This window comes from Centrocercus urophasianus, unplaced genomic scaffold, assembly GCF_019232065.1.
Source record: "Centrocercus urophasianus isolate 14NV4802_14NV808 unplaced genomic scaffold, USGS_Curo_1.0 seq_10, whole genome shotgun sequence".
In the NCBI taxonomy this organism is placed as follows: Eukaryota; Metazoa; Chordata; class Aves; order Galliformes; family Phasianidae; genus Centrocercus; species Centrocercus urophasianus.
Window position 1 is genome coordinate 36,299,510 of NW_024884142.1, and position 13,185 is coordinate 36,312,694.

Consider the following 13,185-nt stretch of genomic DNA (forward strand, 5'->3'; position numbering starts at 1 on the left):
CGGTAAGACTTCAGTGTCTAACAAAGCTGGTCGTCTCATATCCAGTACAGTTGCTAAGTACTTCTGTTTTGCTGACCTGCCACTAAAAAAATTCATATATTAGTTGTTTAACTTTATAAGTTTGTGGGGCAGGGGAGAGGAAGGAAGAATTATCAATTTTTGCTGGCAATGGACTGATCCTGTGCTGCTCTTCTTGTAGGTCACTGGAGTTATAAGCAAAGAGTACATCCCAAAAGGAACACGCTTTGGACCCCTGGTAGGAGAGATCTATACCAGCGATACGGTTCCCAAGAATGCGAACAGAAAATACTTTTGGCGGGTAAGCAGGAAAAAACAGCACCATGTTGTTGCAGTAAGCAGATCACTAAATGAGTACAGCTGAAAAGCTGGGTCACTTCCTGCTTCAGACCTGTGCGAATGCAGGGGGCAACTTTTGTGTGCCACTGCCAGAGAGGAGCAGGGTGAATGTGGTGAGTTAAGCTGAGTAAGAGCCTGCCTGTCTTGAATGTAGGGGCTGTGTAGGTGGAGTGAGCAAGGAAGATACCCAGCCCTTCCTGGCTCTGTGCTCTGAAGCAGATCGGTACTTGATGGGATAAAGAAATAATTCTGCTGCTTGCTGTAGGGGCAGTAGAAATTCATTCTTGTTTATGCAAATGTCATGTATACCTGATTTTTGTAACTATGAGGAAGTTGTGAAAGTACTGTATCATCTTTTTTTCTGGAATCATGGTATCTTTTAGGGTATTTTTTCCTGGTGTTGAATAGAACTGCTGTAGCACAGAGGTGGTGATCTTCAGCATGTACAGTTCAAGCTGTAGGCTTTTCTAGTGTGCTTCAGAAAGAGAAGCCATGAATCCTAGTGAAAATTCATTAAGGGCAAATTCATTAGAGGCGATGCCTAATTTCTGTTCAGTATCATAAGTTGGAAGGGAACATCAGCCAACTCGTTTTGGCATGAAACTCCATGCTGAGGAATATACCTCCAGTTTATCAGTTAACATAATCCTCAGTTTCCTTACAGACCCATTATTAATTTTGAGGGAACATTCTCTAATCCCCATTTTTTCCACGGATTTGTTTTGCCGCCTTTAGCCAATTAGGCTGCGTCTAAATCAGTGGATTTGGGAGCACATCCAAGCCTCTGTGCCCAGGTGCCTCCCTGCCACATAGCAACATCGCAACCTCACATCCAGGTGAAACTCAGGGCAAGCACAGTTCTTCCTAGCTAATTGCATCATTTTGGTTTTCTCTGATCATCCTCATGCAATGTAATGCAGCATTGCACAGGCCGTTTATTTGCATGAGTGTTTGTACAAAGCATGCAGCTGCTTTCACATTCATTGGGCTACAGCACTTTTCTTTTAGCTGAAGTTTTTGGAGCTTGTGTCTGACATAGGAAGAGATCAGTGTGCTGGCCCTAGCCCTGCCAGTGGTTTGTAATACAGAGGACTCTGGGATCTGAGCTGCTCACCATCTTGCTTTATTCATACATGGCAGCGGGGAAGATGACATCATTTTCATGATGTGATTTTAAGCGAGGGGATCCTTGGAAATAATATCCTAGGAGCCATATAAGCATCATTAAATTCTCTGCTGTAATCTCTTGATTCGTTCAAGATATATTGCTGCACTGAAGATGAATTCTTTCCTATGGGACTGAAGCAGGCATGCATATGCAAAGGAAATTGTGGGAGATAACTTCCCACATGTTGCTGAAGGCACGCCTGGCTCGCTGGTGGGAGCGGGAACATCTGCAGTGCGCGGGGGGATGCTCGAGGGGAGCGGGGCCGACGTCATTTCTGGGAACTGCACTGTGACTCAGCACATCTGCTCTCTTCTTACCCAGAAGAAGTGGGAGCCCAGCGGGGCAACTAAGCCAGGGTGGCGGGGGCTCAGGCCCTGTGCCATCCTGTGCTGGCCTTGGGGAGCAGTCAGGCAGGGCGGGCGCTGAGCGCTGAGGCCCCGCGCTGTTCCTGGAAGTTTGCGAGCTGGGGCGAGCGGAGAAAATTGACGGCTCCTCTTGAGACAGCAGAAATTCACCCATCTCCCTTCCATTTTCTCATAACAAACACACCGCAAAATCTCTCGCAGGCCGCTTTGATGAGGCCACATGTATTTCCCCCTTCTCAGTTTACAGGAAGTTACTCGTAAAGAAAGTGATTCTGGTGTTTATGGCCCGTGTTAAAGGGCCAGGCTGCCTCGCCCCTCATCGCCGGCGGCTGTCAGGGCAACGAGGAGAGGTCCGGGCGGGCGGCAGGCCTGGCATGCCCATCGGATGGTGTGGGCGCTAAGGCGAGAGCAGGCCGCCCAGCATTCTCCTTCTTGCAGCAAGCTGTGTCTCCCCTTCTGGAGGCATTTCCTGCCCGAGGAAGCTTGTCACCGGGGCAGGCTGCTCCCTTTCATGTGCCCAGTCATTTAATTTGCAAGCTGGGGAACTCCGTTTCATCCAGTGTGGAGCCAGTTCTCCCTGAGAGCAAAGGATGTGTCCGGAACAGACGTATCTCCTGGAAGCTTTTTTCCTTTTTTCTTTTTTTTTTCTTAGTACTTCTCCTATTCTTCCCACTTTAAGAAACAGTAGCTTCTCCCAGTGCCTGGGACTTTTTCTCCCCCAAGCTACAGAGCAGTGTATAGCTCCACATATTCATTCCCGTCCATGGACAAGTCAGAGCGTGTCCCTTGATAGGAAAAGTGACTTCTCATGGACTGGCCCCTTTCCAGGTCTTCGCTGAGTTATGGCAGGTGAAGTTCATCTCTGCCTCGCCCAGCCTTCTTACAAAAGGGCTACAGTCCAACTGTGAGCAAGTGTTGCTTTAGGACTCTGGGGGGGGGGGGGTGGAGGATGTTTGCATAGTTTAAACCTTTGGGCGGGGGTGGTAGGAAACTGCAAGTACAGAGGCCATAGAAAAAGGTGAGAAAGACTCTGACGTAGCACAGCCAGTCAGTCTTATACACAGGTGACTCAAAGCATTAATGCAAGCATGCACCCAGACCTGCAATCATTAGTATCACCCAGTTGTTGATCATAGCACTAGGAAAAGGACTCAGGCAGGGAGAGTACTTTGCGTTTCAGATTTTGTGTCTGATTTGCTCATGCTAGGAGAGCTACACAAGCTGAGCAGAGATGGAAAAGGTAACTGTGTACTTGCCTTTGAATAAGCATTTCTTTTCTTAAAACAGGGAATATCATAATTGGAATGGGAAGAAACCCAGCTTGAATTCTTACTTCAATAATATCTGCTGTATGTGCTCAGTTTTTTCTTGAAAGCTTCCTTTTTTTTTTTTTTTTTTAAACTCATCATTTTTCCACTGTGGACTCTGTGCATGCATTTTGAGTATCATGCATAGGTATAGATATATATACATACTCACAGGCACTTCCTCTCTGTTCCAGATCTATTCAAGTGGTGAGCTTCACCACTTCATTGACGGATTTAATGAGGACAAGAGCAACTGGATGCGTTATGTAAACCCTGGCTACTCAGTTCAGGAGCAGAACTTGGCAGCCTGTCAGAATGGAATGAACATCTACTTCTACACTATCAAGCCCATCCCTGCCAACCAAGAGCTGCTTGTGTGGTATTGCCGAGACTTTGCAGAGAGGCTGCACTATCCCTCCTCCAGAGAGCTGACAATGATGAACCTCAGTAAGTGCATTACAGTATAAACAAAGAATGCTAGTAATGTCTCTTCTGCCTATGTGATCTAATAATAAGTTCTATAATTACACAGCTGCATCATCTGTTGTGTCACAGTAGGTAGCTTGGAGTGGAAAAGGGGAATTAAAAAAAAAAAAAAGCACAGCAGAATGAGTTCCCTGTGCCTATACAAATGTAAACAGATTACTAAAAATCTCAACAGTTACTGTTCTTTATAGAACAGCAACTGAGTATTATCTGAAATTCTGGACAAGGCAACGTGAAGATATCCTCTCCCTTAGAACCATAGCATGTGAACATGTTGGTTCACACATAGACTTTCAAGTCCAGATCTCATAGTGTATTGAACAAAAATCTGCTTTGATAGCATATACTAAAAGCTGTCCAGTCATTTTCTGAAAGTGCTGCCCTTACTGTACAAGGAAGTGGCTGTGTGCCATGACTTTGTCTAGACATCTGACAAAATGTTGACTATATAATGTTCTTCAGGACTGGCATCTAAAGTTACTTATCTTCTGGGAGCAAACCTCATGTGTTCTTCTCATCTGGTTTCTCTGCTTGGTATATTCTGTCCTCATTTCTTGGCTGCACAGTGCAGCTTTCATTTTCTGTTCAAAAATAATAGCACGGGGGAAGAGGTATTTCCAGGAGTTTATCTTTGGGTTCCGCTGTGGTTTCTTACCATTTCCAGCCTCAGTACTCTACTCAGAGCATTAATCACTGCGTGGCATCTCACCCAGAGTCCCTTGAAGAGGAGGAGCAATTCCTGCTGACATCTTATTCAATTCTTAGGCGTCCTTGCCTCTTGTTAGCTGCTCTGAGACTGAGCAGAGCATTCTTTTGTCCTTCTGCCAGCACCAACGCTGAAACTTGAAGCAAAACTGAAATCAGTTTGGTTTTTTGTTGTTGTTGTTTTTTTTTTTTTAATACAAAGGGCTGTTTACTGTTATTTGGCAACAAACAGTGCGTTATAAAATATCAGTGTTACTTTTGGGGGTCATTAGAGCTAAAATACATCCCTGCATCATGAAAATGACATCAGATTGAAATTAATCAAAAGTACATCTGTTGTCCATGAATGTCTCCCTTTCACCAGATTTTTGGTCTTTGTCTTTCACTACTAAACACAACACACTATAGAAGAAAATTTGCTTTCTTTTAAGGAAGAGGAAGAGAAGGGAGTGGGGGAAATGTCTTGTGCTGCTATATTCCTGGTTCAAGAAATATCTCACTGATTCTGTCATCTTTGCACGCATGTCATTTTGCCAGTAGCTGTGCAAGTTTACTTCCTGACGTGCTGAACTGTTGGATTTCCAGTGGGGCCTGCAGGTGGGACGAGTCAACAGTATTGAGAGTTCCCATGGATGGGGAGCTTGCAAAGATCTAGCCAGAGCTGGCTGGCCACTAACTGGGTGGATACACAAATACAGCCATAGTTTCCTACATCTTCTGTCACCTTATGTAACCTTACAGAAATAGTAAGGAATGTATTATTTGCTAAGTGTCAACAAATTACCCAGATACTCTTACTCATGTCAAAATGAGGTTTGTTTGAACAGATAGAATGTCCCATTGTAATAAAAGTAGGTTTAATACCTAAAAGTGACTGGATCTTGAGCAACAGTTGTGTTGCTCAGTCTTGACATTAGCAAGGGTTGCCTTTCTTTTTAAGCATCTTCCACTGACAGCTCTCTCAGTTTTATTTTTTTTCCTTTGTCTTTATGATGAACATGCTCAAGCCTGAGGCCTACCATTACACCAGAAACCCTTCACATACTGTAAAGAATTGAGGACCCTTAGCATTTTGATGCCCTTTCTTAAGAAAAACACAAAAAAAGTCCAGAGGTTTCTCAAAGATGCTTATTCACTGCAAGGCCTCTAGCAGCCGTGCGGGTGGGGATGTTTTTCTAACATTAATACTGGAACCAGATGAGTTTAAAGCAAATGTCAGCACTGTGCAGCTTTCTTCTTCCCCTTCCTCCCAGACTACTTCTTGTAGTTAAATTTAAAATTAGCAAGCACCCTCGCTGCCTCTCCGGCTTCTCTTTGTAGCGTGAGCTTGGCCCAGGCCTCCTCACAGTGTGTTAATCTGACTGAAATTGCATTCGGCTTGTGCCCAAGTTGTTCACATGACTCTCTGGCTGCAGATGGAGCTTTGCCCCATCAAAACACTTTAACACAGTCGTGGAGGCTGAGATCAGTGCTTGAGGGACCTTTCCACTGGCCACTCCCTCAGGAAAGCTCTTTCCAGCTAATTTGATGTTTCAAGTGGCATGACTTTTCTCAGAGGAGCTGCCAAGCATCGCCTCTCTCCCACCTCCTGGCTTCTGGTTTTGGCTTCCTCTGAGGAAAAGGAAAGCAAAGCTGAGGTGCAGAACCCACCAGGGGTCTTCTCTGCTGGGACACACACTAGTGAAGCATAGGACAGTGGCACTTGTAGACCATAGTGCCCCCATTCCATCCCTCTGGCATGTTTTGGTTGTGCAGAAGGCTTTGGTGGAGATGACGGTGGACTGGGATACACACTGATGGATAATATCCAGTGTCACCTCAGTTTTACCAGCTTAAACTATAGGCAGATGCTTTAGATGCCGCAGGGGCTTTGGGATCACAGCCCTAACCTTCAGCACCTCAGATCCTCTCTAAGTACCAGAGTGGGATGGACCTCCAGGGAAAAAATGTATCAGAGAATTTCTCTGGCATTATTTCCTGTAATTAGTGGCCTCAAAAATGAGAGAACTACCACTTTGGTGCATAAACATATTTACACATCCACGTATAACATCTACTTGCCTCTGTAGCAGCAAATTTCCAAATTAAAGGTAACTTCTCCAGCATTAGTTCATTTGCACCGTAGAAGGAAAGCATCTAGATCCAAGACAGCAATTAGGCATGCTCTTAGTTACGGGTTTAACCGTGTCCTGTGTGTTTTCTTGAACTGGGGCCTTTGACCCAGTCTTTCAGACACTGAAGCACACACCTACCTTCTCGGCCTTGATTAGCTCTGATTGAAGCTACACAACCTTGAGTAGATGCTGAGGTGCCTGCAAGGGTTGCACAATTGTGGTAGAAACAAGACTCCATTTCATCCTGGGGGAAGAAACTGAGTCTCATTTCAACACATTCCCTTTTCCTTTTTGCCTATTTTGAGGCTGCTAGTGTTATTTTTCATCAAGATTTAAGACATCAGACATTGTCATGTTGTGCAGTATATTGTTTTAAGTGTGATGGCAAGTTTACTGTGTCCTACAGAGCAAAATACTCAATTCTGATAACTTCTAGGTGTGCTTCCTAGCCTTATTGCATTGGAATCGACCATGATATTCTAGGTGTTTGGATTAGCAAACAAACCGAGGAAATTTGTTCAGGGATCCCACATAACCTAGCATTTCATTCCTACTTATTATAACAGCTTTATTTTGAAAAGAAGGGTGGAGAGGGCAATAGTGTTTTTTTATTTCTAAAAACAAAATACATTTGCATTGACTCAGGTCATGACTATTTGATAATAATGTTCACGTATTGCAGTCATGTGGTGCAACTTCCTGCTATTCATGTCATGTTTGTCTCATCGGTCAAGCACAGGCAGGTGACATATTTTGGTCAAGTTTCAGAAAGGAGTTTGAGTTCAGGGAAGACAGTTTGCATATTTGGGAAACACTTGACAATTTTTTGTATTTTGTGAACAGTTTCTGTGAGGTTTTGCTGAATCTATTGTATTCTGTGAAGATTATAATGCTTGGTTTTAAAATGCAGCGTATTCTTGCTTTCGTTACAGTGACCTTCGTAAATTTGTCGTTAGCTAACGCATGCTCTTTGCTTTTCCTTTTGTTTATGGTCAGTTTCACTTTCTGGTTTTAAAGCTTTTCTGTTTGGGTCAAAAGGAAACATCTGCATTTGTTTAAAATGTGCCTACTGGAATCTTCAAACGGGCTGAGGAAAATGGTTTTCAAATTGTATACAAAGTTCTCTCTGCAAAACCAGAATTTGGGGCTGAAGTTGACTTAATACTGAGGATTATTTGAAGGCATCTCTGAAGTCTTTCTTTGAGCAAAACGTTTTCAAAGGCAAGTCACACTGCCTTGGACACATTTAGAAAACGGATGATCGAATTATAGACTTCTAAATGTTGGTCTCCACTCTCATTTTGAGTGGAAGCACTCTTTGTTTTGCCTACTTCACAACTTCGAGGTTCTCTTTCTACTAGCAAAAGCGTGCTTAATTTAGATCAAAAATGTGAATCGGCGTAATTAAGCTTCACCACTCGAAGTGTTCAGTACCATTTCACTCCTGAAATTACTATTGAAATTCCTGTCTACCTACAACCGTTTTTCAAGTTTTTAGAAAAAACAGATCATTGTTTTTATGAAGCTTTTCTCAGGCTTATAGCTAGGAGCTCAAGTAATGAGCAAAACTGACAGCAGGCCAGCCGTCTCTAACTGGAACACCCACATTGGTGTGACTTCAGGCAGCCCCTCTGCTCACCTTTCATTAATACTTAAAAGTAACAGGATTTCTGTCGCCTTTGCTCTCGCACACACTCACAAATCTCAGATCTGAGCAAATAATCTATTGACCTCAGTGAGAACTGGATCAGGCTCCGAAGGAGGCATGTCTGTTGTTTTTTTTCCCCCTCAGATCAGCAAGTTGCAAATGCAACTGCATTGTTCTTCTTTTGTCATTAACTTCTTTTCTGTGTGCCTGCCTGACCGCAGAAACAATACAGATCTTGGAAGATTGTGTGCCTTTATCTATTATATGTCTGCGTGCTGGGAGGAGTGGGGTGGAGAGAGAGGCATAGTAAAGGAGAGACATGGTGATTAGTAACAATTTAAATCTAAAATCACAAGATAAAATAAATCTATTTGTAAAAAACAAATATCTCTAACTTTGAAGCACGACTCCTTTAAGAGCAGTAAGAAAGGTTATAAACCTCTCAATCAGTTTCAGCCCTGGCTGGTTTAAATCCACGTTCAGCATAAAACGTCAGAACCTCTCTTTGGCTTCTGACATTACCTTCTCTTGTTTTACACGGTGCTGACACACTTGTTTGTATTTTGATCTCTGGTGTTCCAAATCTTCCTCAGGCTCAGGTAGTAGGGGAAGAAGTCAGGAGGGGATTTATGGAGCAAAGATGATGTCCAAGCTAAAGAGAGCTGTCACAGTCAAGAGTTGGAAAATAATCTTTAAATGTTGCTATTTCTGTTGCACGTGAAAATTAATAGGAGGGAAGGCTTTCTTGGGAACTTCGAAGGGAAAGAAAGAGCCACTATCTGTCTGTCAAGTGGGGCCCTTGGGCAGCTGTGCAGTAAAGTTCTCCGCGTGAGCTTCCTCTCTGTGACTCCCCTCACGGGCTCTCTCCAGCACATCAGGCACGTCCCTCCCCACCCTCAGCTTTACCCTTGTGACAGTGAGAGAGAGCCCTTCCTCCAGCTGAGGCGTCTGGGTTTCTCTATCACTTTTCCAGCAGCACTGGCACTTCTCCTTCCTCTTCCCCTCCCCCAGGACTTGTTTTGTTCTTTAAAAAAGAAAAGTGTCAGTTTGAACTTCCTGCTTGACAGACCCCACGGAGAAACCGATAGGGGCCTGATAAGGTGATATTTATTTATTCTGCTGTGAGGCTTCACAAGTCCCTCCCTCTCCCAGCCCAACCCCCGCCCAGCTTTCAATACTTCCGATCCCGTTGCTGATAGCGTCACTGGGAATGTTTGCTCCGAGAGGCTGGCGTGGTGACAGGCAGCTGATAACGAGATGGAGATAACGTTATCCACTGTGCCAGCATGGGGTTCTTAAACCTAGCAGACCTGCATGTCCTACCCCAAAACCTGAGCGGGCATTTAGAAAATGGTACGGACAAAATGACAGAAGGAAAGTGGATGATTTCTAATGTCAGACAACACGACCTGTTGTCAGTATATTTTTGAAACCGCTCTGAATTAAACATTAACATTGAGTAAAGTAGTTGGGAAGCCATCTGCACACTTACGCATGTGCTTGCTGTACAGCATGTCCTGTATTTGATCATAAATACTTTAATTGACCACGTCTATGTTCGATTGCATTCCGTTGCAACTTGAACATAGATGGTCCGCCTGAATATCTCAAATTAGATATACTTGCTGCCAGCAAAAAAGATGCTACTGTAAAAGCGGGTTGCTGTGAGCAGGAACATGTTTTGAAAGCGGCTGTTTTCTTGGATACGTTTAATAAATGGCTGTTTCTTTGCCTTATAGGGTAATGTTGCCAAATGATAGATTCCGTGAGGGTAGTGAATAGTGAAGCAAAGAATCTGCGTTGAAAGCGGTGTGGTCATTGCCTGTTTCCATCTTCCTCACTGGGTTTAGCTGGTCCGTCAGAAATTAGAAACAACTGTTTCTCAGCCTAGTTAGCAAAGGAAGAGCTGTCAGTCACAAAAGCAGAAATTTGGCAGAAGGGCTGCGATCCTTTCGAGTCACGTACCTTCGGCACTGACTTGCATCTCCTGATGGAAAGCCTTGCACGTAGCTAACCACTAACATCAAACTTTCTTGTAGTTTTTCCCCTATAATCAAACATCTTACAAGTCATCATTTTGTGATTATGTAACTATTGGGAGATTAGATACAAGTAGAATTCTTTTTCTATCCTCCAGTGGTCTGTTTGTATTACATTATGTCCAGATAAGAAGGTAGAATTTTTGAATGCAGACAAACAATCTGTGTATGTGTTGAACTGAGCCAAATGGATGTTTGCTTCTATTTCCTTCTAAATGCACATTTCTTTTTTCTTTCTTTTTTTTTTTTAAGTACATTTCAACTTAAGCTGGAGCCAACCAGTCTTGCTTTCTTTTGCTTTGCTTCAGCATTTTTTTTATAAAGTACAGCTGTAAGCAGAGGAGTTTTGCATAGACTGAATGCCACAGAGATCTGCAGTAAATAGTCTGCTTTGTTGTAGATGTTCCTAAGCAGTATATTTAATGAGTAATGATCTGTTTACTGATGGAGAATACCTTCTCTTTGAAGAAGGCTTTCATCCTAGCCAGCCATGGGCTTTTTGGTACTGTAAGTAATTGAACTGGCTGGTGAAGTGACTGCTGCGGTTTGGCAAAAGCCGATTTGTCATGCCTTGTTATTTTAGCAAGGAACATTTCTGGGAGCTTGTGTTCTGTAAAGTCCTTCTGGTAAACCTGTACTGTGAGCAAATGCTTGTTACCACATTTGCTAGAAGTACAGCTTGAAGAGATACCAGCAGATGGTCGAATTTAAGGGGAAAGTACAGAGAAATCAGTTTGCAAAATGGAGACTATCGCTCTGCAAATGAATCATTGTCCAGATCTGTACAAACTAGTAGTTGTCCCTTAAATTAACAATGTGTTTTTTTGTTAATGCCTTCACACCAGCAGGCATTTTTTTGCACAAAAGTTAATTTTTTGGTGAATTAAACGAATTTTTATCTCTGGCAGTGGCGCATCCTTCCCACTAAGCTTGTAGGAGTTAGATTGTGTTTTGAGAAGAGATAATGAAGGTGGCTTATCTAAGTAATAATTACCTTGTCTTTGTATTTCAGCACAAACCCACGTTAATCCAAAGCAGCACAGTGCTGATAAAGATGAGCTCTATCAGAAGAGCGTCCCAAAGAAGGAGCACAGTGTGAAGGAAATCCTGAAAATGGAATCCAGTCCTCCAAAAGGAAAAGACTTCTTCCAGACCAACATTTCACCGGTTACTCCAGAAAAGGACTTGGATGATTTGCGTAAGAACTATAGCCCAGAGAGGTGTTTCTTCCCTCGAGTTGTCTACCCGATCCGACCTCACATTCCAGAAGACTATCTGAAAGCTTCCTTAGCATATGGGATGGACAGACCCAGCTACATTACTCACTCACCCATCCAGTCATCTACTACACCAAGTCCTTCCGGGAGGAGCAGTCCAGACCAAAGTTTAAAAAGTTCAAGCCCTCACAGCAGCCCAGGGGTCACAGTTTCACCTCTGGCACCAACTTCCCAAGAGCACAGAGAGTCATACCCCTACCTGAACGGGTCCTATGGCTCAGAAGGATTGGGTTCTTATCCTGGATACGCCCCCCCTAGCCACCTCCCATCTGCCTTTCTACCATCCTATAACCCCCACTATCCCAAATTTCTGTTACCTCCATTCAATATGAGCTGTAATAACCTGAGCGCTTTGAACAATATCAACGGCATCAACAATTTCAATCTCTTCCCACGGATGTATCCCCTCTATGGCAACCTGCTCAGTGGAGGTAGCCTTTCCCACCACATGTTGAACCCCACCACACTCCCCAGCTCATTGCCCAGCGAAGGAGGCCGTCGATTGCTGCAGCCCGATCATCCAAGGGACTTCCTCATACCAGCACCTAACAGTGCCTTCTCTATCACGGGCGCTGCTGCCAGCATGAAGGACAAGCCATGCAGCCCCACCAGCGGGTCACCCACAGCTGGTACAGCAGCCAGTTCAGAACACATAATGCAACCTAAACCTACCTCAGTGGTGTTGGCTGCCACCGGTGGTGAAGAAGCCATGAATCTCATTAAAAGCAAGAGGAATGTGACTGGTTACAAAACCCTCCCGTACCCACTGAAGAAGCAGAACGGGAAGATCAAGTACGAATGCAATGTTTGCTCCAAGACCTTTGGCCAGCTCTCGAATCTGAAGGTAGGTGGTGGAGACTTAAGGCTAAGATTCTGATTTCTCCCTGTAGTCTTCTAGGAAAATCAGGGACAAGGCTCTTGTGCTTGGCAGGCTATTGATCAGTCTGGGCTTAATCCCAGTCTGGGCTGATCCCCCACCAAGAAAGCACGGCTGCAGAGACAATTCCTTAACATTGACGCCACCTAATTAACTAGGTAGCAGTGCATTTTGGCAGTGAGAGGCTTCTGCTAACTTTAGGAAACATCTGAGAGTACTTTTATTGCGTTACTGGAAACTGCCAATTGTTAATTGCTTTGTTTCTCCCTAGGTGCACCTCCGAGTACACAGCGGAGAGAGACCATTTAAATGCCAGACTTGCAATAAAGGCTTCACACAGCTGGCTCACCTCCAGAAGCACTATCTGGTACACACAGGAGAGAAGCCCCACGAGTGTCAGGTACGTAACACACACAGAGACAGCTTCCCTTGGAGTCTGACGGGACAGCAGGGCCCGTGCCCTCCTTGCACTTTGTGCACAACCCGTGTGGCGAGCTGCATGACAAACTGGCAACTGCTCAGGATTCACATCCATGTCACAGCTGTTTCCAGCCGTGGTATGCCAGTGTCTGTGAAACAGCATGGTTGCCTTCAGCCTGCTAGGACAGCATCTGCCTGATACAGTTTTGCCGTCACCACACTCAAAATGCTATTCAGCAATATTTAAAATAGAAAAGCTGGGGATTTTTTTCCCCCGCTGAGAAAGTGTGAAGATATAAAAAGCTGCTGCTTCATCCTGCCATCTCCTCCTAGGTGTCTGATTTAAAGCATGAAATCCCCTCCCACTCACTCGGTGTTTCTCTGGGGGGGGGGGGGGGGGGGGGGGGGGGGGGGGGGGGGGG

General features: G+C 44.4%; 1 protein-coding gene across 8 annotated transcripts in view; it reads left to right on the forward strand.

Moving 5' to 3' along the window:
• PRDM1 (PR/SET domain 1) overlaps positions 1–13,185 on the forward strand; it is a 98,479-nt gene that overhangs the window by 82,027 nt on the left and 3,267 nt on the right. For 7 of the 8 annotated variants that reach the window (XM_042826121.1, XM_042826095.1, XM_042826103.1 and 4 more), the window contains 4 exons: positions 200–319; positions 3,392–3,644; positions 11,202–12,310; positions 12,615–12,742. In XM_042826121.1, coding sequence (XP_042682055.1) covers positions 200–319; positions 3,392–3,644; positions 11,202–12,310; positions 12,615–12,742 — 1,610 coding nt within the window. Of the gene's footprint in view, positions 1–199; positions 320–2,989; positions 3,131–3,391; positions 3,645–11,201; positions 12,311–12,614; positions 12,743–13,185 lie in introns of those variants that run through there. The other variant, XM_042826112.1, reaches the window with a different exon arrangement.